This window comes from Ciconia boyciana, chromosome 3, assembly GCF_034638445.1.
Source record: "Ciconia boyciana chromosome 3, ASM3463844v1, whole genome shotgun sequence".
Lineage (NCBI taxonomy): Eukaryota > Metazoa > Chordata > Aves > Ciconiiformes > Ciconiidae > Ciconia > Ciconia boyciana.
Genome location: NC_132936.1, coordinates 23,730,293 through 23,757,139, shown reverse-complemented (window position 1 = coordinate 23,757,139; position 26,847 = coordinate 23,730,293). Strand labels below are relative to the sequence as shown.

Sequence of the window (26,847 nt, the reverse complement as noted above, 5' to 3'; positions counted from 1 at the left end):
CTCCTGTGGGAGGGACCCCACACTGGAGCAGGGGAAGAGTGTGAGGAGTCCTCCCCTGAGGAGGAAGGAGCGGCAGAGACAACGTGTGATGAACTGACCGCAACCCCCATTCCCCATCCCCCTGCGCCACTCGTGGGGAGGAGGTAGAGAAATCGGGAGTTAAGTTCAGCCTGGAAAGAAGGGAGGGGTGGGTGGAAGGAGTTTTTAAGATTTGGTTTTATTTCTCATTATCTTGCTCTGATTTAATGGGTAATAAACTAAATTAATTTCCCCAATTCAAGTCTGTTTTGCCTGTGATGGTGTCCTGGTTTCGGCTGGGATAGAGTTAATTTTCTTCCTAGTAGCTGGTATAGTGCTGTTTTGGATATAGTATGAGAATAATGTTGATAACACACTGATGTTTTGGCTGTTGCTAAGTAGTGCTTATACTAAATCAAGGACTTTTCAGCTTCCCATGCTCTGCCAGGTGCACAAGAAGCTGGGAGGGGGCACAGCCAGGACAGCTGACCCCAACTGGCCTATGGAAGGGCTATTCCATACCATACGACGTCATGCTCAGTATATAAACCAGGGGGAGTTGTCCAGGGGGCAGCGATCGCTGCTCGGGCACTGGCTGGGCATCAGTCAGCGGGTGGTGAGTGGTTGCATCACTTGTTTTTTTCCTGAGTTTTATTTCTCTCTCTTTTTGTTATTGTCCTTTTCATTAAAATTATTATTGTTACTGTTATTATTATTATAATATTTTATTTCCATTATTAAACTGTTCTTATCTCAACCCATAAGTGTTCTCACTTTTACTCTTCCAATTCTCTCCCCATCCCACTGGGGTGGAGTGAGCGAGCGGCTGTGTCGTTGCTGGCTGGGGTTAAACCATGACAGATGGTAATTGGTGAGTGATTTCTCCCTGTCCTTATCTCGACCCATGAGCCTTTCGTTATATTTTCTCTCCCCTGTCCAGCTGAGGAGGGAAGTGATAGAGCAGCTTTGCTGGGCACCTGGCGTCCAGCCAGGGTCAACCCACCACAGGTAGCATCAAATACAAGACCAAAGCAAACAACGTAAGCTAGGAAAAGTCAGGCACTAATACAATTTAGACAGAATTTCCTGAAGATAGAGAGCTATGTAGTGATTCACAAGAGAGAATAACAGCTCAGCCTGTAAAAATGGTTTTGAAATCCCAGGTTATTAAGGGAAAAAATATTTGTGGGGTTCCCATAGAATTATTTAATCAGAGAGGTTTAAACCTTTAGTGATTTCCTGGTGCTGTAGTGTATATCTCAGGGCCTTCTCTGCTTGCAGTATGTCATAAAATATTCTGTGCTACTAAAAGCTGTCTTGCTTTTATTTCCCATCAGTATTTCAGATTCTAGTCATTCAAACTAATGTATTAAGATGCACCTTCAGGCAGTTACTGGAAGGACTGAGACTTAAATATCCAATTAATTAAACTCTGAATGGTTTCCCTTAATTTACATCACTCATTTGTTTACAAATGCATTAAAAAATTAAAATATCTGGAAAGCATTGCTTAGTATTGCCCTTTCATGCCTATCCTACCTGCCGTTTTTTATTTCTCAATATCCATGCTCCATCTGCAATGTCAGAGGTGCCAGTTACAAACTCAGTCACAAGCATACATACACCTGAGTATTGCCGGCTGCCTTCTGTGCATGAAACTTTCTTCCTGAGCTCATCTGCAGCATTATTTTCTACTTTAGTGTCAAATATCTGCTAAAGACTTACTTATGCCCTGAGGTTTATAGGAAAGTTTCTGACTTGCAGAAATAATTTTAAGAAGTATTTGGGAATAAAATCTGATTGTTTAACTTAATTTAATAAGCGTCAGATTGATTAATTACTTGCTACACCCTATCTTCCTAACCTTTCTTCATGGAAGTTCACATCAAAATTTTCCTCTTTTAAGAAACATTGAATACATTGTAAGCGCAACCAGAAGTAATTTATTTCAAAACTAAAATCATGGCTCTGGTACTCTGGAAAGGAGGCGATGAGGCATAATGCTAGGTTTATTAATATACTTCCCTTTCCAGCTGAAGGCAGATTTTTAGAGTAAGAACAGGGACAGTTACATTTGTTCTCAGCCCATCTCCATTTCACTTACAAGTCTCCAGTTCTACAGACAGCACGGTCATCTGTCCTGCTAAATGCTTCCATCCTTTCTCTGCGTGTTATTACAGTAGTGATACATGTAGTGCTCGTTAATGAATATAGTTCATGAAGCATTTTATACCTCATCTTGTTCTTTGTGAAAAATGTGCTTCACAACTTTTTCCTCAAAAGTTTCCTCATCTGAATGGCCTTATTGGTCTTAGAATTTCATACCAGGGGATGGCACTGATTCTGTACCCCATTTTCTAGGCTTGTGGCACTCCAAAATACACAATGGAAGGGCCTGTTTTTGTTGTAGTTAGTATTTAAATAAAATCTCTGCAAGAAAGTAAAACTCTGCCAAAAGCAAAGAAATAGTACAAATCAACTCCAGAAAGATAATGATTAAAAAGTACCAACCGTATAAATCGTCCGGGTAATAAGGGAAGAATTGACTTCATGCCAGTTTTGATGGTTAGCTTCCCGTTTATCCATATAATAACCAAGAATTGGTGAACCTCCACTGTACTTTGGTGCTTTCCAGCCAAGGGTCATTGAATGACCATCACAGTTCAGAAGTGTGATACCATGAGGATATGATGGACAAGCTATAAGGAAATAAGCATCCTGAGAGTTAGAACAGAGTCTAAAACACTGCAGTGTAGTTGTTGTTTAGCATTGTTTGTATTGCTTTTGTTTTCTGCAGCATATTGCTATCAGTTGCATATCAGTAATGAAATAGTTGTAAAGCTGCTAATCAACATTAATTTTATCTCCAAACATAAATGTGGAAGCTTTTTAAACATTTGCCTAACGTGCTGCCCTCGCAGGAGATAGCAAGAAGGAATAGATGATCTTTGGTATGGAAATGGTAATGACAGCAAAAGTGTCTCCAGACCAAACATTATGCCAAAAGATTGAAATGGATCAGAAGATCTTTTCCTGCTAAGAACCAAATAGGCTGCTGAAGTACTTTTGGAATTCAGTAAGAATCACCCAATAAGTAAAAAAAAAAGGCTATGTACTTGAATGAAATTAAGTCATATGACTGTCTGATCTATGGCCTTCATGGTTTTCCTCTCCTATCCCCATATTATATGCCTACTTCAGACTGAGAGTGCTTTCTGCCCTATAAGGAATAGAAAATATTTAGGCTTTCACTAGCTTAACCTATGTTGAGGTAGAAAAGACATTTCCTTCATGAGTTTACCTTCATGAGTTTACTCCCATCTGTAACAGAAGCAGAAATGTCACCCAGGCATCTTCCTAGAGATAAAGACTGTTTTCCTGAGCTTTTTACACCCCTACTACTAGCAAACACCCTATCTACCAAGCGCTGTTTTGTATTTGCCATCCATGCATGAAAGTTTGCCCAAAGAAACCCCTTTCTTGACCCTGTTGTGCTGCAGTCAGTACAGGCTAAGCTCCTGCCCATAAAGCTCATCTGATATTTTCAGCTGAATTACCAGTATAACTTGAGAGAATGTGACTTACCTCATTCAGAAGAGAATATGTTAGCAGAGGCCCTTAATACAGTCCCTGATCTTGTAGCTGTACTAGTGATCAGCATGAAAACAGATAGTAATCAGCAGAACTGGCCTTTTGTTCTTTTTTTCAAATGTGGTGTTATACTCAGAGGCCATAAAACATGGCCTTTGCAATTATTAGCACTTCTTGGTAAATAAGAATGACCATAGCAAACTCCTATAAATTCCCTTAAAATAATACTGCAGAAATATTCTGTCCATGCAAGTCACCTATAAATAGTCCTGCTAAATTGCTGTTAAGGTTACCAAAATGGATAAAAGCCATCCACATCCCATAGGTTTGTGTAAGATCCATGTGCTCTGTGCTTGGTGACATACTCCATGCAACCCTCATCTTCAAAACACACAGTGACAAAATAAAAGGTGCAAGTGCATTTACGACATAGGGGTGATAGATGTGAAAGTGTTTGTGCACCACCTACCCATATGAGACACACTTTGTCCTAAAAAAATCAAATCGAGTAAGTTCATCAGTAACATCTCATCCAAATTTATCTTCTAATAGTCATTATGAATTATAGATCTTTTAGAGGATTATTTCTGACAAGTATGCCTTTTGGTCTTCTTCTCCAAGAGGTGGAGGCCATTCAGGTGGGGAAAAGGTGTACTATTTTAAATTTTTCAGTATGAAAATGAAACTGTGCAGAAATGAAAACTGGACCACAGTAGCCCAGATCTGTGTACTTTTTGTTCTAAATAATTATCCAGCCCTCCACTCAGCATGTATCATTCCTACTGAAGGTTGCACAATGGATTGTTCTTACACTGAAATTTTGCTTGCAGGGTACCAGAGGAGGTAGATTGTGCTCCAACCTGGAGTAGCCAAAGGGAATTTTCTGTTTGGTCCAGCCACACAGTAACGAAGTTTCCTGAAACTCTTCTAAACTGAGCAGATTCTGCACTAACCTGATTTCCACCACTCCAAATCACTCAGAAGCTACTTGTCAAACTCAACCAAGATTTACAGTTTCTTTGTTATAACTAAGGAGCAGAAGGCAGCCTGGTCATAATAGTGAATCTGACCCAATATTTCTACCAGATATTATGAATAACTTTTCTTTTTTTTTAACAATGTCTTTTATCTGTAGAACAGCCACATGCCAGAGCATAAACTTCATTAAGGAGATATGCCCAATAGCTGCAAATTTACCATTATAGCAAATGAGACCAAAGGAGTTGATTGCTGAAAGTATGTAACTCATTCAAGAAACAAGAAGCTGAGTTGCACAGAATCGTACTTACTAAGGGCTGCCTGTACTGTTATAGCCTCCGACTCCTGTGAGTTTTCACTGAATCCTACAGCATTCACAGCTTTCACACGGAAGACGTACTGCTCTCCAGTTTCCAAACCATGAACAACAAACCTGGGTTAAATAAAAATAGCATCACGTATCAGTATATATTTTACAGGAACCATTCTGTGCTGTAATATGAAATCTTGGCAATAATAAGAAAGCTCAACTTCATGAATGCTTCACAAAGGAAAATATTTCCAAGAGGGAAACCGTAATACAATGATGTGATGTAGTACAATATAATTGGATGGGATACTGGAACAAAAGTCACAGTACTCATTAAATTGCTAGTGCTGATCTACCAGGTAGAGTCAGAAAAACTATAATATATTGCCCTTGAACTTTGGCTTGCTAAATTCTAATCTATCTTTGGAAGGGACTATATTTTTCATTGTATTTTCATAGTCACTATCAAAAATAGCTTTCAGTTTTGATCTGAGGTTCTAGGTAATTATTGTAGCAGATAGAATAGTCAGAACTATTCTATTGTAGGATATGTCTACATATGAACAAATGAAATGTTTTTTTTATATTTTTGTGCTGTCCCAATCCCTTTGACCAAGAATTTGTCTCTATTTTTTCTTTGATCAAATTCCTTGACTACTTGATCAAAGGATTCAGCAGAATACAAAGTCACTCAAAATTAATTAATAACTGACAAAATACACTAAACAACATGATGTGCTTGTTATATGCCCGTAAGAAAATATAAATTACACATCTAAACTCACTCACTCACACATTGCATTTGGTGAGTGATTCCAATAAAAGTAAGCATGATTGTCACAAAGGAAATTACTTGAAGAATCATATAATGAAGTGTGATATTTTCAGAAGGGAGTAAGAAAGCATCAGAAATAGACAGAACTAGCGTCATGTCAAGGGAACTAGAAACGGAGGCTACTGTCCTTTATCCATAGATGTAGCAGGTCAAGGAGCCCTGATGTTTCTGGGATGGGACACTTGGATTTCCTGCAAAGCAGTGTCAGCAGCAAGCGGAAGTACTTTCCCCACCATGTTTGTAGCAGACATGGCCTTTTGCCCTGATGTCCATGGCCTATGTGCTCCAGGAGGAAACACCTTGAAAAGCTTTTGAGTTGCCTTTCCTTCTCATACTCTTCCTCATGTGCATCACGTCTGTTTACACCACAACATAATTCAGACTTTAAGAAAGGCATTCATTTTATGCTTACTCATGTCCAAGACATACAGAATCATGTCTCTAGAACCTGCTTTTATAACTCAAAGTCATGGAATAGACAAAAGATGCTTCTCTTTGGAGGAAAAAAAAAAGGGGGCGGAGGGGGGGAGAAAGTCCGCCCTGCAATCTGAAAAGCTTAGCTCTGAGAGTCTGCAGGCTGTTTTGCTTCACATTCATTCAACATTCACCTTCCATGATAACACCATTGCTTAGCACATAAATTGGCTTAAAAATTTCTTACTGTTTTCAAACCTCCTCAAAATACAGAATTATTGTCAATACCTGTTATATTTAATAGGTTTATGGTTACTAGGTTCCCAGTGATTTGATCCCACCACAGAATAGTCAATGTAGTAGCCATATAAATCCTCTTCATGTTTTGGTTTATCCCATTGAACTATAACTGATGTTTTTGTATTCCTTGTGGCCACTACCTGACCAGGTGCAGATGGTACAACTAAGAAAAAGAGAGAAAACATACTGTTATGAAATACATAAAAATAAAAGTAAGCTGAGGTAGATGCAACACTGTACACCTTTATCATATTTAATTACTACAGCTATGACTTCTCCTACCATGTTAATATTGATATATTATATATATTTTAGTATATTTGTTTCACTGTAAGTCTGGATACTTCTATATAAATGTTTATAAATATATTTATTTTTCCATTTGTTTACTTAGAGTAAACTTACTCTAAGCTATGAGGCTCCCTACCTGTCTGATTCTATATAGGTTTTCTGAGGAGTGAGTTATAGGAGAACATGTTTTCAAATATCAGTGTGGATAAAGGCATACAGATATGAAAATGTTCTCTCTCAAATAAGAGGTTTATGCGTAGCTTATGTCCCTGTAGCACTACTGCATCGGTAAGAAATGCACATAAACTGTAGAGGTATGATATAATGAGTATTAAGAAATACTGCCTTACAGTCAACTAATGACAACCCCAATTCAGAAAAGGCCAGCTTTTCAGGACAACTTTAAGCATATGTTTGAATGCTAAGTGTTTATCTAAACTTAGCTAGATGGATTTCACAGAAGCATAGGAACATTGGTTGGAAGGGATCTCTGGGGATCATCTAGTCCAACCTATCACTGAGAGTGGGATTATCACCAACACTAAACTGGATTGTCAGTCACGGGTTTGTCTGAGTCTTGAAAACTTCTGACAATGGAGATTTCACAGCTTCCCTGCACAACCTCTTCCAGAACTGCGCTCTTGCAACTTTTTCACTAAGAGAGTATGTCCAACCTGTATTTACACAGCTACAATTTGTGCCTGTTGCCTCTTTTTTTTGTCATCTGGCATTGCTGAGAACAGTTCAGCACCATCATCTTTGTAAGTCACCACACTAAACAAGCCCAGCTACCTCCACCTCTCTTCACAGATCATAACGTCCAGGCCCCTGGCCATCTTGGTTGCCATCCAGTGGACCTCTCCAGTTCCTCTACATCCATCCCTCTAGACTAAGGGAGCCAAAACTGGAACCAATACTCCAGGATCAACCTCAGCAGCACCGATCAGAAGTGGATAAAGCTTCCTTCCATCTGTTGACTACAGTTCTCCCAATGTAGCATAGTACGCAGTTCACTTTACATGCAATGTAAGTTCACTGTTGGTTTATATTGACCTAAACACCCTGAATGTGCATAAATAGAACCAGAAACATCAAGACCTAAATGGAAAAAAAATCTTAGTAAGGGCCAACACACAGTCTGTACACTATAAAATATCTATCTGAGCTTTCATAATGTAAGGAACTAAGGCAGTGTCTCAGCCTTTCATGATAGGTTAAGAGAGGCATCCAGCACTTGCCTATTGAAGGCATTTTATTTTCCTCAGATGGATATATTGTGGAGAACTACAAGCAGCGTGAAACAAAAGAAAGGCAGCATTTTTTTCATTTAGTCTTTCAATCTCAAAATAAAAAATAATACACACTACTGTACGTTATGCAGTAAGTCTGTAAGATCAAATGGGTTCAGTTTGAGATAAAGGTATCTATATTTAGGAGTTTATGTGTAAGTGTCTACAAGCACATGTTCTTAAGCTGCCATTATAGTCAAAGAGCTAGGGCTTCATTCAGTTACCCAAACAAATTTATTTAGGGCCATTTTAGAGCATATGAGACTTCTTCATGGAGCTGCTAGATATGACTCAGGAGATACTGAATACCTACACCCCTCTGAAATGGCAAACTGAAAGCATTTGAAAAGGTAGTAGATGTCTGTTTGGCCAATTAAACTGAGCCTCTGATCAGTGGTTGGTAGAGTGCTGAAAATGATTCATCTCACCCCCATGTAGACACTCCATAGCTGGGTGCCAACTTAAATTGCAGGCTCCAATTGCCACAGTGAGAGCAGAGACATCTAGAGCATCTGTAGATGCCTACATGGAAACACCTAAATTTAGATGTTAATCTCAAACTGAATACTCTTTTACCACTCAAGCCAATTGCATAATATTAGGGGTCATTTTGGATGGCCTAGGATACTACATCCATCCTCTAGTTTCTGCTCAAGAGAGAAAGCTACCCATAATTCCTGTGTAATGATTGCCATCCCCATGAAGTTGTCACAGCTACCCTCAGGAATGTCAAATGGCACTATGTGCAGGTAACTAAAAGGAGCCATGTGTGTCTGATGTATTTTAGCTCAGGTGGTAAACTCCACCTCTGAAAATACTCCTGGAGCTTCTCTTTAAAATAGCATCTTCTGCTTTCTGCTTTCAGCTATAGCTATGATTTATTCAGAACGTCTTGCATTAACCCCTAAGGGATAGCCTATTTTCTGTACTAAGCGAAATAAATACAGTATTTTTCTTCCCTACCTTGGGGAATGTTGAATGGTTTAAATAATTTATATGCATTAATGAGACATCAAATCAAGAATACATAAAAGCAAAAGATGCTTTTATTTCATCATGTATAGTTAAAGATCAAGCTAAAGGTTATGCATTATATTTTTTTAAATTATGGTAAACATTAAGAAGGCTGTATTTATCAACATCTAGTGAACTATGGTATATCAGATATTGTAAATATTTATTATATTTCTAGTAAGTGTAGTAGTAAGATATGTGCTTTTAAGGTGGCATCTGTCAATGCATGGGCCTGTTATATGTGACCTCTGCAAAACTGCAAGAGCAAACCAAATATTTGACCAACAAGATGAATAACCACTCCCTACATTTTCACTTGTGTTTTTGAATGTGGCCCCAAGATAAACACTTCATTTTCATTTGGAAAGTTACCACTGAATATGTAGATGTATCTTCCCCTATCCTTGAAATCTACTCATCTGCATGCCACAGGAATTCTGCACTGGCAGCAATTTGCAACTTAGAATACTAAGAAAGAAATGAAAGGCTACCTTATCTAGCTGAAACTGTAGGGAATTAGGTAGTATATAATTACCTGAGCCAGACAATATAATTATCTAAGTTAGTGATTAACCTGTATTATCTTCTTTTTTGACAAGTCACATTAATAGAGCACTCTGAAGAATGAATAACTAAAATTAATTTAACTTTTTAACAATTATTGGTCTCAGCAAGGAGACTTGTGATCATTAGGAAAATTTTGGGATTTTTCTAAAATTTAGCATCTTGGTCTTTTTGATATCTCTCACAGTATTGAACACAAATTGATTCAATTACTATTATTGTAATTATACTAATCTAATTATAATGAGAGTTGTCTGTTTCCATTTTGTAAAATATCAACTGTATTTAATACTAATGCCTTACAATTAATGCCTTACCAATGGTATCTTGTGGTTGAATAGGTTTTGTGATTTCAGATGGATCACTGATGCCATGCTTGTTTGCTGACAAGACTCGGAAAACATATGATTTTCCTTCTGCAAGGTCAAACACTGCATAGCGAGGAGATTTTACTGCAACCTGTGCATTGACTCTTTGCCAGCTGCCACTGCCAACCATGGACTACAAAAAAAAGAAAGACTGTGAATCACTTCTGTGAACTGTCAAAAAATGAACATATTGCTGTATTGCATCCTGTCATGAATTTAAGAGCTATAAGAGAAGGATCACTCTCAAATGCCTCACTTTAACGTATGCAAATTCTCATAGCTCATGCATTCCATTACTCTACAAAAAGGTCTGAGTACCTCCCTGTCTCCCTGCCTGTCTAGACTTCAATATATGCACACTTGTACATACAGCCAGCCTTCAGTTAGGGCCATGACTGTCAACAGTGATTGGTCCCAAAAGAATTACTCTCATGTCCTGCAAAACTCACTTGAACACCCAAAGTTTCAGTATAAAGCAAGCAAGTCCTAATCCAAATTCTGCAGAAAGCTAGGGAGGGGGATGTTACTTTACTCACTGCTTTATGTATTCTGTTGAGTAAGGTCATGTCCCTAAAAGAATTCATCAAATGAAATAATTACTTTTGAATATTCTCAGTGCAGCAGCTGAGCTAATCATCATCACAACTGCACATGGAAGAGACCCAGCAAACCAGCACTCTGAGAAAAGTCTGCTGTCCATTAGGTTCCCCAGATAAACTGTTGACCCAAACCAAAAATTTTTTGTTGTCATGGAATCTTTCAGCAATTTTAGTAAAACCCAAATGTCCGGTAAATAACTTAAATAAAATTTCCTTCAAACACAGAAAGGTGCATACAAATTAAATGTTTCTAAAATTTTGGAACAGAGAGTCTGGGAACAAAACACGATAGACTGTGAACTTCTTAGAGGAGGAACAGTGTTTCATGGGTGCTTGGAAACTACCCTGCATATAATGAGACCTACTGTAGATAAATAATAAAAATGTAAGCAGCTGGAGCCCGTAGATCAAAATCTTTTTCATAGATACTGAACCCACCTAGTGTTCTCAACAGAAAAAAGGAATATAACATCCATTTTCTTGATAATAAAAGGATGGAAAATACAAAATAAACATTATTTTGTCATACATTTTACTTTCTGGCATGAAAAATGTTAATCATTGTATTTCATTTTCACAGAGGAAAGAATCAACATCACATTTTATTCTGTAGTTTGATTTTATTTATCTGTTAAATAATGATTTTAAGGGAACATTGCTATACAGCATAGAGAACTTGTTTCCATTTTGTGTTTCTTGAAGCCTTTAAAAATTCATTTTTATTCTTCAGGAATTAGTCTTCTTTATTTGAAGTAAATTAATTAGAAATTGTGCTTTTCTAAATTAACAGATGACTGTGGAAAGCAAAAAACAAACATTCACCTATGAACTGAGTTATTCATATATATGTTATTTATATGCAAAAATATTTTACATTCAGGTATTAATTAGTATAATGAACTTTTTTTTCTAATAATAGCCTTTCAGTCCTCATTCTCACTTTCCCTCAGTAAGTTTGGCATTTAATTAAGACTTGTTTGTTCATCATTGTCATTGCTCTATGCTGGTTCTGGAGCTATATAAAGCTATGTCTGTAAAACAAGCAGATACATATATTTTCCAATTCCTACTTAGAATGAAATTCAACCAACCAAGTGTAGGTGTCCATTCAATGGAAATCTACATCTGAGCTTTTAATCTGGGCTATTTCTGCATATTCTGGAAATAATGAGGTATTTGCATGCCAAGAACTGGTTCAAAATCCTTAAGTCAGTATGCTTGAAGTTTATAGATAAGAGCAGATGTATGCAACTGGGAATAAGTACAAGGAAGACATGCTATTTTATTGCATAGAAAGAAAACCAGATACTTATTTCTATGGAAATTTTCATTACTTCTTTTGAATGTGAAAGGCAGAGTGGGAGAAATCATGGACATGCTTGCTGGAAAATTTAACTAGTGACTGGACCTCACTTTACACCTATTGGTTCAACATCCAGCAGGTAAGGGATGATGAAGAATGTAGAGATGGGCTATAAAGGTCTTTTGAAGTGGAGATTTTGATGTGACTGAGAAGGAAAAGACAAGATGGGGGGTGCAAAAAGAGGAGTGATGTGAACAGAATGCTTGGCTGGGAAATGAACTTTGGAGGAATGTGCTGAATAGATGTGAGAAGAAAAAAAATTGCATGGTAAGGGCCTGAGAAAAGGCTGTCACAGTATTCAAGATGCAAATTGAATGTGTGGCAGTTTTATGGACAGTTTTAGTGTTTCTGGATCATTAAGAGGGGGCATATGTTAGAGGCATAATTCGTAAAACCTAAGTATAGCTTGGCATGTAAGAGTGTTAGAGGTCAGGTATGAGGCCCAATTTACCTACGGGGGAAACTTTGTAGCAAGGAGGAAAGATTATGACCTCTGGCTGTAATCTAACATACTTAATTTAGAAACCTGGCTTGGGGACAGACGTATCTAAATCTTACTAGCTTAGATGGGAGAAGAACAAACCTCCCCTACTGTGATCACTGAAGTCCCCTGTCAAGTCAAAGGGAAGAGGAAGGCAGCCATGAAGACTACTAGGGAGCAGTGAAGCTGAGACAGGCATCTGCCTCTCCACTGACCTTACAGGGAATAAATTGGAAATGTCAGGGTATAGCAGAGGGTGCCATAAGCCTGCAAAAAGGAAAGTGAGAATCAAATTATGAGTCACTGTTTATTCCTTTCTCTACCACAGGACTAACAGAAACTTCCCTTTAATACCGGCAGACTGCAAACTTCCAGTCTTGCCTGTAGGATTGTGAAATCTTAAGATGTTTCCTTTCCATTAAACCGCTACCTTTCACATGTAGTTTGTTCTCATTTTAGACAGCAGTAGGCAAGTAGCACAGGGGCATCCTTTTCCCCAGACCTTGAATTTCAATGCTCATTAAATCATGTAATAAGACATTTGATTGTCCACGCTTCTCTAACATCCCATTACCAAATCCTGTGAGACCTCAGAAAGTGTTAGTTTTATTGTTCATTCTGTAGTTCTAAAAATGAGTTTAATGTAATTGCACACAGCAATGAAACACCTTACAGCCGAATGCCACTGTACAGTACAGTACCTTCTCAATGAAATACGTCAGTGGCTCCTTGCCACGGGGAACAGGTGGATCCCAGCTGAGTACAACATATGTTTTGCTGATTTCTGAAGCATGTACATTGGTGGGAGGGCCTGGAATCTGAATATCGCCTGGAAGAGTGATAAACGTAGCAAGTGTTAAACAGCAGATTAATCCCTGGGTCAGCACTCATGCTACAGCTCATCTTTCTGAACTCCCACCCTGTAGTGCAATGCTCAGCTATTAGGGGCTATGATGTCATCTGTGCAGTTCACTTGCTCACTTCAATTAAATTTTGAGAAACGAATCATCAGTATTAAAAGTTAGTTATTTACTTTTTCAGTAAAAGTTAAATATGCCCCCTGAAAACCTGTGCATTTGTCACACTTTTTCTTTGATCACATGTGAATTACTTCTATCTGCTAGGCAGAATGCCTTGGAAAAAAACTACTCACTATATGCAAATAAGAGATATTTTTTGATCAAAGACAGAAGTCCAAAGACTTATTATAAGAAATTAGACTAGAAGAAGATATCTGGAAGGGAAGTAGAGTAAGGAGAAAAACAGCTTAAAACAAAGCAGAAAGCAGAAAAGGAAGAATCTATTAGCAATGTATCCTGTAACGTGATGGTATTACCAGCTGTATAGTCTAAAGCACTTCTAAAAACTGTGGATCAGAGAGATAAAAATATGTCACCAGCCCTCTGGTGACTCCACCAGTTGGTGTGGCCTGATCAAACCCCTCTCCCCACTCATCCTGCAGGGTTACCAGGAACGTGAGGCAGGATCGCTGGGTCAGGCTGGAGGAAATTAGCGTGGTCCTCTGTGGTCACGCTCACCCACCAGAGCGTGAGAAGAAGTCAGTTTTGCTATCCAAGGGATTACAATGGTGTAAAACAGCACTAGATAGGAGAGGCTTGGACCTATGACGGACAGCTTCAGGCATAGCTACGCAGCCCGGAAGAAACTTCCTTTTGGTAACAGGTCATAAATAGCAACTCAGCAGATACCTACAAATATTATTTTTATGGCTTGCAATGGAGAAAGCAAAAAGTTTCATTCTTTTAAGGTACATTTTGCCACTTCTCAGGCTAGCAAGGAGCATATATCCTCTAAATGCTCAGGATTTGACATTAAAAGAGAGAAAAATGTTCCAATAATAATCTCTAAATCATGGAAGTGATGTTTTAACAGTTTATAAACATCTGTAGAACTAACCAGGCTCAAAATGTACACTGAAGTTATTTCATCGTACATGTTTCCCAATCAAAATCAGACTTTTTAAAAAGCAAACTGACATATCCAAAGGAAATTTATTTTCCCTCAATGCTTTCTATATTTGATTTCCTACAAATACACTTTTTCTTTAAGAAAGGCACAGGAATCGTCTGAGTTTAAGACAAAATTGCCAACATACAGTCAAGAAAATTATAGTAATCCTTCACAGCATAATGCATAAAGTCAAAAGGTTTCCAGTTCATTTCATATAACTAGATCTCAACATGTTTTCTTACATACTTGAAAAACCTAAAGCTGACATAATTTCTAATGATATAACATGATGGTACAGCCTGCTCTCTCAGAATGGAAGATCACCCGGCACTAAAAAGGAAATCTATTTGTGATCTATGAGATCACTTTTTCAGAAATGGTCTCCAATCTTGCAGATTAAAGTAATGATCTATATAAACAAAGGTATTTGGATATTCATACTCCTTTATTAAATACGCACCTTCATGAAACAGAAATTCAAATATCATTATTCATGCTTACACCAGAGTGGCTGTTTAACATTTCTGATCATTCTCAGGCAATCCTGACAGCAGGAGTATGTTCTTGGAAGCCAAACAAGTAAGACAAATGTATTCAGATTCTATAATGTGATTCTGATCCTATAATATCCATATCAATTAATTTAGGGTACCACTGTGAAAGTAGAGAAACTTCATCTGTCCCACTTGTGCACAGGAGAAAACATTTAATGTCTGATTCTCCTTTGAACTACACCTGTTGTCAGGTGGTTTTTCTTTTACTATGTTATTATTTGAGTTACAGATTTACAACTTTTGTGGAAGAGAGTAGGCAGAGGTGGTTTTTTACTACCTAGCCATTATAGTTAACATTTTTGACAGTTTAAGTGAGAAGAAGATCATTATCCGAGCCCCCCCCCAAAATCACTACATATAGAAACAACCAAAGACAGAAGAAACTCAGGCTTTATCTCAAAAGTTGGCAGTGATTTCTCCAGTTCTCCTGAGGAAAAAATATTTAGTGTACAACCCTAACCTTAAGAACAACCTCTCTATTCAGATGGATATATTAATTAAATTAATTGGGATGGATTGCATAAGTTTTTATGAAAATGGAAATAACTTGCTCAGGTCATCAAATTCAGTCTAAAAAGCTATATTTAGCTCCCAGAAGGATAGGAGAAAGGGAAATGTGGGCGATCAAATGCGATGTTCAGCTGTTTAAACTTGGGAAGAGCCAAAGCAAAAAGTTGAGGAGATGCTGTCAGCACGTAATGATAGTGCTGTTGAGGGTGTGATGATCTCTGTCCTGTCAGACCTCACCTTTCACTTGTGTTCTCTCAGCCTTGCAAACCAGAATATCTGTCTGTATTTATTATTTTAAAGAGTTTATTCACTAGGCAGATTTATTTTCAAGCTATGTTTCTAATTATAATGCTAAATTCCTGGCATATAAACAGATGGACTGAAATCATAGAAATGCTACATACCTTCAAGGTCATCCTTACTGATCACAATCTTTCGCCCTTCATCCACATGAATAGCTGTTAATCAAAATATTCAATTAGTTTCTTGAACCAGTTTAATATATTTACAAATTTTGCAAATTATTGTTCATCAGCTGTTCAAAAGCCTGTATACCTCTATTTCTATAACTCTGTTATTAAATCTTTCCACAGATGGAGTCAACTCAATGTCATATGCTGCTTCATTCACTTTCATAGGAAAACAGAGCATGGTAAGACAGTACTAAAAATCAATAATCATAGTCACAGAGATGGATTCAATTCTGTGGCAGATTAGTAAACAATTGTATCATGAATTAGACTTTTGTTATAGGAATTAATCATAAAGCTAATGGAAACATAGCATATTCAACTCAAATTTTACAAGCAACTTTGGGGCAGTGCTCTGCAGTCTTCATAATGAGTTTAATTCCCTTGTTAGTAAAAGGAGCACACAAAACAGAAGATGTGCAAGTACACGATATACGCAATCTGCACAGGGGTTTAGGACATGGCTAAACCGATAAAACTACTCCCCAGAGCAAGCCAGATTACTCTATTCATGGAGAAGCTCTCATAAGGCTCCTTTGCAATCTACAGTGGCCTTGAGCACAAGACCAGCTTTCAGAAAGAGCTTGTCCATTAGATTGACTTTTTCCATCTGCCAGAAAAGTCACAATATCAGAGACTCCCCAACCTGTAGCATGGGGACTTTGTGCCAGTACTGGCGCTTCACTGAGAAAAAAAGGTGTGGAAAAATAAAGCAGTCTGTGGGCCAGTGAATTCATATGACAATTTTTATTTTTTCTTTAACTAAAACAGACATATTCAATAGCTTTTTCAAAAGTTGCTACCAGCAAACGTAGAAGTTTATGGGATCTGAGGACCCATCTCCCAGTGCAAATGATGCAGGGCATATTAGCTCTTTTGAAAACCTTTCTCCTTGTGATAATGAGGGTCTATATTTAAAGCTAAGCAAAACCAGCCATAATTGAGATGGAGTCCCCAGGTCCTGCCAAACTGTCTGCATGGGCCTTGCCATTCCAACTACATCCACCACCTTGAAATTAGTGACATATTCAATCAAAGGAAGAAATAAAATCTGCTCTTTAGGTTAACTAAGAAAACAGAATCTGAAAAAAAAAAAAGATCAAATATTCAACATCTGTTTCAGCCTTGCATAACCTACTTTGTGTTCTCTCCAGGTCAACGGGGTCAAGAGCTGCAACAGGCTCAGAGACTCGAGAAGGCCTGCTAATGCCAGCACTGTTCACTGCTCTCACACGGAATATGTAAGACCGTCCCTCGTAAAGACCAGTCACAGGATACTTGCAGATTTTTACAGGAGCATCATTGCACTGGACCCAGTTTTCCAAACCTACTTCACATCTTGGAGTAGCAGAAGACAGCATTTATCAGTATCATTCCACAATAAATATACATCATCCTACACACATCAAGTCAGAATGACAGAAGTCACCCTCACTAAGTTGAGGAACTAAACCATACACCTTCATTAATGAAAGTCACACACTTTATACACTCTTTCCTCTGATCAGATAACCAGTTCCCGCCTTGCTTATATTTATTCATAATGCAATTGAAAGGTCATTTTTCTTGCATGGTTTTTGGCCTTTTCAACTCTCTCTGCTTCCCTTCCATTCCCTTCCTTGTCATCTAAAGAACAAGTTATTCACTTCTATTTTTAACATGCACCATGCATGCAGAACATGCTGAAATTGCAACATTCATCTAATCTTTTCCATCTCTTTCTTGTCATATTTTTAAGCAAGCATCTTTGTGCTTTTCCCTCCAACTATGGTTGGGCCACAGAGTGTAGGAGTCATCAAGAAGCAGAGTGATGTCCTCATACTGGCTCCTTTGTGTGTACACATTTGTTTTGTGTCCTGCTACTATAAACTTTTGTGGAGAAGACTGCCTTTTGCCCTGGCAGTACCAGGAAAAATAGGGTCATGATCAAGGGCTCTGTGATGCTGCAGTAATCTAAGCAAAATGTCAAAAAGCACAGCTGACTAGATTATATACAAAATAGGTTAAATACTCCCATGATCTATGCACTGCATAAATTGGATATAAATGGTAGGGTCCCCAGGACTTAAGTTAATTTCCTCATACTTACTGCTATTCATAAGCCAACATTTTCCAGCAATTACCAGACAGTTGTCTCTCAACTAGACCAAATTACAGGGTAGCAAATGGCAATGAGCTGCAAGTGTTGCTTTTAAGTGTAGAGCAGTATACATTATGAAGTCATTTCAGTAATGTTTTTGGTGACTGACAGTTTCAGGCACTAAGGATCAGATGTTCTGCTCTGGCTACATGAGGCAAGCTGCACTTCAGTGGAAAAGACATGCAAAATAGCATTTGGATCCCCTGATTCTGGGCTGCCTGCACTGAGCTGAAACCCCAGCAAAGTGCAAAGCAGACTGGAGGAGAGAGGACTGCCATTCTGATTTAAACTACCAGCTCCTGGGGACCCATGCCTTGAGCTCCCGGTGTACCACAGTTAAGGCAGATATTAAAAGATAATGTAATAATCTAGATTTCAGCTTTTGCAGTATACAGATTAAAGAGACTAAATCTAATTCAAGATGCCCATGGATTCTGGCTTCTATAAATTAAATATTGCCAGGGCTCATTCTCTGATTTGGCCACGTCCATACTATTGAACATTTTTAGTGTCTGATAAAGTGTGGCTGCCTGTAAATGATCACTGGGAACGGCCCCTGGCCCTTGCTAACTCCCAGACTGTGCCCAGAATTGCCTGGGAAGGTACTAGATCATCTGGACTAAAAGTTTGCCAGGGAACAATCTAGTAATTTAACACAGTAGGCAACTGAGTTCCAGTGCCTAGGGTCTGTAAAAATATATCTAAAGAACCCAGGTATTGAAGGATATAATGGTAATTTTTTTTTTCTTCAGTATATACATGTTTTTGGCAATGAACAAAATTAAATTAATCCCAATTTACATACTTGTCAACAAAATATCCAATGACTGGGCTCTCACTGGTTGTGTTTGGTGGTTTCCAGGTAACAATAACATAGTCTCTGTTAGCATCATGACATTGAACATCCATCGGTGCCCCTGGTGCTCCCGCGATCAATGCATCAGCATCTGGACCACAAATGAAAATAAATCAGTTTTGACTCTGACTCCTCTGAAATCTACCACAAAGACAAAAGGGAAGATTTCCAGGTCACTGTGCTATTTGTTTATATGAATGGGAGCCCAAAGACTTCATTACACATTAATTCACTGCATTAATGAATCAAGCCCATAATGTCTATACCTCCACATAGATAAAAATGTGCAGGGATATTTTTGAGGGCAGAAAAGCAGTTTAGGCATCAAACACCCATTACTTTTCACGAGAATTAAAGCCCAGCTACCCATTTGTTTTTGATGCTCTTTCCCACTGAAAGCTGTAGCTCAGTGGGTTACTGACCAGACCAAGGTACTCAGTAAAGAACATGTAGCTGAGGAAAATAAATCTCTTAAGGAATAGAAAATTTGCAAACTCCTGGTACATTTCTAAAGCTACTTTTTATTTAAAGTCTTACAATACCAACAGATATAAGTAATCAGTGTTCAGTCATTTTGAGAGGTGTTGACTGATGTGGACCCACAAATCCTAATGAAGTCTCCTAACAGGTAAAGTTCTCTCCCTTCAAAGAAAGGTTTCTATAACACAAAAACATCCTGTATAGAGTCTAAATTTGTAGAGTCTAATCACAATCAGTTGTGAGGTGGCTGGTGCTCAGTATCAGATCACAGCCTACATGAAAAAAGGCAAGAGGAAGGCCAACTGAGGACACTAGGGACTCCAGAGGATATAGCTCAAGCCCAGGGTCCTGTGCATGCAAAGGGATCAGACATAGTATAAAATGGACAATAGAGGTACCTAAAATTGACCCACCACTACAACAAAAAATTCTGGGAAAGTTATACATTAGTGGGCCTTTTTCACCTGGGTACTTTCTTTCTTAGAAGGTATTGGGAAAATAGAAACCTTTAGCAAATTGTTTCCAATGACATCAGGGTGGCAGAGTGGATTGTTCAGGACATATTGCAAAGCTGATTAAGCCCTTGCACTAGTCCTGTGAGAAAGATGGATCTCAGCCCCCCGAAAAAAAAATTCATGTCCCTCCACCCCATACAAATTGTCTGGATGACACTTCTGCAAGACATAGATCTTTCAATACATTTCCAAGAAGAACAAGGTTCAAAATTAATATAGCTCCAACAGCTTCAGTGGGGCTGCTCCAGTTTGCCACCATCAAGATGTTGTCCAATGATTTAAGAGAGTGAAAGAACTGCTCACTCAGAGATATTTTCATCTTTCAATGAAAAAATAAAAAAAGTGAAAACTAAGTTCTGCTCACAGGTGCATGTGGAAGCTTATTCTCATTTCACTGAGTTGTGCATGCAAATGTGAGGAAAAATTCTGACCTTTGTTCTATTCTAATACATTTACCTCCTTTTATCTATGCCCCTTGTGAAAACTGTATTTATTCAGTGAGCTGATTTCTTACTTAGCTTCTTTTCTCTGATTATTGAGATGACTGTGACTGGTACAGTGGTGGGAATATTTCTTTTGCTTTATCCTGCCAGGCACAGGATATGAGAATGTCCAACAAGACTCATTCCCAGTAGGCAATCTCAAGAGCTAAAGCTATCACAGTGAGGACTGGTAGTATGCAAAGACGTTTATTTCCTACCGGGAAAGGAGATGGCAAAGAAAGAAACAAGCTCTTTCTTCACAAGAATTATTTCTCTGGTTCTTCAGGAAAGAAAATGTCCTCAGGAGCATGCTCCTCTTGAAGCTCCCCATTCATGTAAGGTGACTGTTTTTTTCTAGCACAGACTACTATATAAATCAAATTACTGTGAAATACCACAAGGCTGGATTTCTTTTGTACTTCAGTCAATACATGAGATTGTTTAATAAAACTAATCTTTCTACTGCTCTTTTTAATTTCTCCCCAAGAAACATGAAAAGTTTACCTCTGACAAACAGGTATGCACTGTATTCACTCACTCCACCTTTTGTAACCATGCGCAGGGTGTATAAACCTTCATCATCTTTGTTCAGATGGGTAAAGGACAGAGCTGCCTGGCCTTCTCCAAAATACAGCTTCGTCCACTTGGAGTCCTTTATCAGCACGTCTGGAAGAGAAGACCCATCAGACAAGGTACTGTGCTGGCCAGAACAACCTACGTCCTAGTGCAGCTCTGTGCTAATCAGGGGCACAATCTAACCTTTATGCCAGCTTTATTCAGAGTGATGGTGCTTTGATGCTATGAAAACTCTAGAAAGAGTAAGCTGTGACTCTAAACTTATTTCATCAGTGAATTTTAGAGAATATGAGGTCTCAGGCTACCCTATGCAATGCCAACAACAGAATTTCCGTCACTATAATTTTTGATACACTGACAGAGAAAAATATTATCCACATTTCGAAACAATGACATGAAAACCTGCCATACCCTGTAATGAATGCAGGGTGGAACTTTGTTTCATTTTTAATAAGTTTTGCTACCTGTTCAGGTCAAATGTCAGATTACTCAATTTCTTCCTCCAAGTTTAAAGACCAGATTTCAGTTTAATCTGAAGACTGCTATAAATATACACCAAATTTAAATCTTCAAGGCATGCCTGTTGAGCAGTGAATAAAATTAAATTTGAATCTCTCACAGGTGAGAGGTGATGACCCATGATTAATGCAAATTAATCTGATTGCCTAGTGAAACCAGAGCAAAAGAACGAGCAGGATATTTTATGGTAGCCAAGGGACTTTCACATATCACCCTTTTTAATAATTGATTGGATTATTTTTGATTTTTAACTCCCTAAGTCCTACTGCATACTAATTTATTGTAATCAGTGCAGCAGAACTGTATTTAAAGGAGCTGAATATCTATAGATGTTTATTATTCTATTTCTTAAATACACTTTGGAGCAGACACTCAAACAATTGCAAAAAAATTACCAGCTGAATTGCATAAGAAGGTATAAAAAAATGACACACATTCAGATAATAAGGCATCTGGAAGACACACGCTACTAAAACTTACAGCAGTAAATTACATAATCACCTAAGCATACAGTTGTTTTCTGAGAAGCATACAAAGTAAATTCAGTCATATTCCTTCCCTTCTCATGGGATTCATCCCTTCTCACGGGATTCATTCCCATGAAATCCTTAATCATGAGATCCTTATGTAGAAAATCTGCATCTCCCCTTTCTGTCGTGCACATCACAATGTACTGAGACTTTGTGTAGAGAGACATGAAGTACTTTAAATGAAATCTAAAAATGTCTTCACCTAGAACTTTAACCAATGCATGAGTTCTGTGGAAAAGCCTAAAGAAAAAACAAAGTTGAGTGACCAGCACCTCTGAAAAGCAAGTCACTTATTTAGACTCCAAGCTTGAGTGGAATGGTAGACACTCTAGTTTGAATATATAGAAACTGTAGGCAAGCCTGTATTGTCTGTTAAGGCCAGAATCATCCATTTCCACCTTTTATGTGTACCTGAGACCAGAAACTGTGGAGGCAGTCATGTTTGGTAAGAGCAGAAAAACTTATCTCCTTCACACAAGGCCAAACACCCACCAGATCCCTTAAGAAAGCAGGAGCTCTCTTTTCTAATGAAGTCTGGATGGATGACTTTCTAGACAAGCCAAGAAGAAGAGTAAATTTTGGCGGCCACACACATATTCAGAAATTCTAATAGAGCAGGTATTCATGCATCTGCCATCACAATAATATTACAATTACAGGGTCTCACTACTGCACTCAAATTCCCAGTCTATTCACGTGTTGTGCTCTGTCACTTCCCCCACAATTTACCAAAGAACGAACCTGCAGGATACTAACTCCCGGAGGCAGTGTGACTCAAGCCTCACATGTTGTTTTCAGTACATGAGATAATTTTCCTAAAACATCTCTATGCTGAAAATTCATATAAGGAGTGGGGAATTACTATATACTGAAGCTCCTTTCATCCTATATTTTGGTCTGCTGAATTTTCAGCTAAATTCTGCATTCCATTATTTTTCCCTCTGAATTCAATTATTTTATTCTAGATTACAGTATAAATGGCTGTGGAATGCCAGTGCATATAGCTTTATAATGTTTATATTACATTAGAGATCAATAACAGAAGGCTCCTATTACCAGCTGAACTCATATCCAGATTAGATATATGTTCCTGAAGTATCATTTTGATTTAGTTCTTTCAGTATCTTAAATTGTTCTAAGTGGGCCATGAATTATAGACATCATATTCATGTTTGTCAAATCCCAAACCACTTTAGAGGATTTGATTCAGTTGACTTATATGCCCCTAGGAGTCTAGTAGACATCCTCAATAAGGTTCACTTGCGTGAAGCTTATTAATGCTGGATAAACACATATTTCTCTTGTGTATAATTATTAGAAGTAAATCATACATATCCATCTCAGGGCTTTAGTTGTTATTTGATTAACACAAACTGAAAAAATTTAGGAAAAATACAGTTTGTCTTAATGCAAAAGTAGAATTAAGTATTAGCTCTCAAAACAAACAGAACGTCTAAAGCACATGATATTGAACAAATTATTAACCTTCTCATTGTTTACATTTATGCATTGCCTCCAGCTCTCAAGAGTCTCAACACAGGGAACTGTAGCACATAGCAAAGGTTCATAGTGCATGAATTTCCGCTGTGTTTAGGAACAAGTTCTGCCAGTTGATACACCTGTACACCTCATGGAAATATTGTGATCCATGTATGTGCAATGAAGGACAAATCTAAGCTAGTTTGTATCATCTTATTTCCTGTAACAGAAGTAGAATAATGGGATGAAAGCCTATCTGACTCACTAGCAAAAACCTATTGGCTTCAAAGAAACCAACTTTTCATCTCAGGTTTTCACAGGGAGGGTAAACTTGAGTCAAATAAGGGGGCAAACAAAGAGCATAATATTGTTACATATCAAGAGGGAATTATCTTGGCATCATGAAGGGTTAAACTGAAAGGGCCGTAAGCTTTTGTTCACCTATCCATAGTACAAGAACAATTCATGTTGGATGAGAAGTAGAACAATATGGGACATCCCTTGAAGATTAGCAGTTCGTCGTAGCTGCAGTTCCAAATCCAAAATTTCAGAGGTTTGGCACCTTGAGAAACTGGGCCCAGTAGGAGACAAAGTAAAGGTACCATTGAAACTGATGGCTCACCTCAGAGTTAGGTGAGCGATTATTTATAGCGATTACAAATCCCTGTACACTTCAGTGGGAATAGAATCTGGGTTCAAGGATGAGCCTTAGATTTTAGGTTATCCATCAAACAAAACAGACATTTTTATTATTTCATTTTTTTTGTTTTAGTAACATCTAATAGTTCTATCACAATGAAGTATCCACAGTGATAGACAAATTATAATGAAACAGTAAGCAGCAGTCCGTTCCTGAAGGATTGGATGCGAATCTATGTAAAACTATGATGTACATGAAACAAAAGGCATAACTAGCAGCAATAAAAGCATCCTTTTTCTGATTTTCCTAATCCTGAATTTTCTTTACTGCCTTATTAATCTTTCTGTCACTTTTTAGTTTATGCACCACATTTTGTCAGCTATGGAAATTTCTGCCAGCTTGTCTGGGACCAGTCTGAACATTGATCTTCGGAGTCCACCGTTCTCAGACGTGGTCCTTTTGGGAAAAGGTCTCACCATTCACAAATAACCAAGGCTTTCCTTAAATCCTCAGGCAGAATATTTACTTTAGAATCCTACACAGAGATTGTGGTTGGTGAAAAGTGGTGAGCTAAATATCTACAATAGCCTGCTAACTGTTAAAATTTAAGTAGTTAGTTTTATGTTTCAAGACCTTTTTTTGGTGCAGTGAATAAACACTACTCATGCAGGGTTTGTGTACCATTTTGTACCATAGTTTTTCACTGACAAAAGAGGCAAGGAAAGCAACCTACTAACATGGCACTTAAACAGCAGAACAAAGGCATGTGTTTCAGGCCTGGCTCCTATAAGTATTTCTGAACTATACATTAAATTGATTTTAATATAAAATTCACAATGAATATTGGAGCAAGATGGAAGTGGAGGCTCACGCCCACACCTCAGTGCTTCAAACTTTAATTTACTGCTCTGTGAGTACCCTTCAGCTCAGTGGTCACAGCATTCAACTATAAATCATGGCCAAATCTAGGAAGTGAGTCTGGATCTCCACCTAGTCAGTAAATGTTCTAACTATTGTGTTATTAGATGATATGAGATTGCCTCGTGTTGCTGTAAATGTGTGCTCAAGAAAAGGTTGACCGAGTCATTTAATTGAAAGAGAGTGCAGCTCTATAAATTCTAACTAGATATATTTGTTTGCTCTATTCCAAATTTAATTCTGAGAATCTCATGTTCTAAGCCTGATCTGTGTCCTCAATGTTTCCTCCAGCATTTTCCAGGTAGCTTCTATTCAATGTACTAACTTACCATCTCTATACCACTCAGCACGAGGTCGTAGTCTTTTCAGGTCTGGGGTGATCAACATAGAACACTTCAGGGTCAGTGTTTCACCTTCAGTTCCAAAGGTGACTCCAAACTTCTCCAGAAACTGGACGTCAATGTGGGTGAAGCAAACATCATATGACAGGGGCACTGTGCATGAGAAAATGAAAACATTATTGAGTATAAGTAAATTGTACTTGGCACAGATTACTGTCTGATCTGAACAGGAGATGGAGCTCTCTGTTATACTGTATGCTGATCTAGAAATGCAACTGGGAAAGCAAAAGCATCTGGACAGCTCCTATTGTAACTGAATCCTTAGAAAGCAAAGCCAGAGGCAGCAAGTTTTATACAATTTTCTCATCTGTAAAACATTACTCTGATAAGAGTACATAAACTATCTAAGCAAAAAGAAAACAATGCTTACGGTGGAAGGGCATTATCCCAGCTGGGTGAGGCTCTTCATCCTCTCTGAACCCTATAAGTAACATACAATAAACATTCAATGACATGAGCATGATATTTATTTCTTGTTTTAATCATGAAGTAGGACTTACTTCGCACAATCACAGCACAATTAGTTGATGCCTGCCCATGGACATTTGTTGCAACTGCTGAATAGGTAGCAGAATCATCAAAATCAGCTCTGAAAAGGGGAAGGAGGAAAACAGATGACAACTTATGCAAATACAAATTCTCTTAATGATTGGTATTACACACCAAGCTATGTCAACCCCGAGGAAAGTGTATAAAGCTCTTTGCTGGTGTCACACAGTGCAAGACGTTGATGAAAGACAATCAGAAAGCTGGTACTGTTTTTTATGGCAGTTTTATCACAGCTTAGTGTGAGGCTGCATTAACTTGAGCAAACTGGAAATGACCTTTAGAGAATGATCAAAAGGAGATAGCTGGAGGATGCCCATCTGGCTATTCCCTTTCTGTATGTAACCTTCTTCCTTAATCTGTCTTGCCCTTCTGCCATGTATTTTAAGAAAGAGACATGGAAGAAAAGTACAAGTGATGCTTGCAGAAATTCCTCCTTCTATGGCTATTCCCAGCAGGCAGATACCGGCAATTTTTGCCTCTCTCATATCTCTTAGGCAGTCCAGAGGAAACGATACAAAACCAGGGAAACTGACCAAAATTGTTTATGGTCATAAATGTTTTGGCTTGATATATTTTTGTGTGAGAAAATATATTTATTATGCAAGGACAATATAATGAAAAATAAAGCAAAAAATAGTTGCTTCGTGTAAAATAGGACCCAGTGATGGATTGTCTCACTTACTACATCCTTCCTTGAAGAGGAAGTTACACTAGCAGATATATGGCCAGATGTTAAGATATAGGTACAAACTTTGATGTGCCCGTTCTTTTCTTATTTAAAATGGGGTCAATCAGGAGAACTATTGACATAAAATTGAAGTAAATGAAAGGAAACTAAACTA

The 26,847-nt window shown here is 38.0% G+C and overlaps 1 protein-coding gene across 1 annotated transcript in view; it reads right to left on the bottom strand.

The window, feature by feature from the left end:
• The window catches only part of MYOM2 (myomesin 2), a 73,286-nt gene that overhangs the window by 34,014 nt on the left and 12,425 nt on the right, over positions 1-26,847 (bottom strand). The window contains exons 6-18 of the mRNA XM_072855763.1: positions 25,957-26,045; positions 25,827-25,877; positions 25,385-25,549; positions 20,898-21,059; positions 18,866-19,007; positions 17,059-17,258; positions 15,855-15,908; positions 13,117-13,244; positions 9,922-10,105; positions 6,435-6,609; positions 4,899-5,020; positions 4,079-4,099; positions 2,530-2,717 (exon numbers count right to left, since the gene is read on the bottom strand). Of these exons, the coding sequence (XP_072711864.1) occupies positions 2,530-2,717; positions 4,079-4,099; positions 4,899-5,020; positions 6,435-6,609; positions 9,922-10,105; positions 13,117-13,244; positions 15,855-15,908; positions 17,059-17,258; positions 18,866-19,007; positions 20,898-21,059; positions 25,385-25,549; positions 25,827-25,877; positions 25,957-26,045 (1,681 nt within the window). The remainder of the gene's footprint in view (positions 1-2,529; positions 2,718-4,078; positions 4,100-4,898; positions 5,021-6,434; positions 6,610-9,921; positions 10,106-13,116; positions 13,245-15,854; positions 15,909-17,058; positions 17,259-18,865; positions 19,008-20,897; positions 21,060-25,384; positions 25,550-25,826; positions 25,878-25,956; positions 26,046-26,847) is intronic.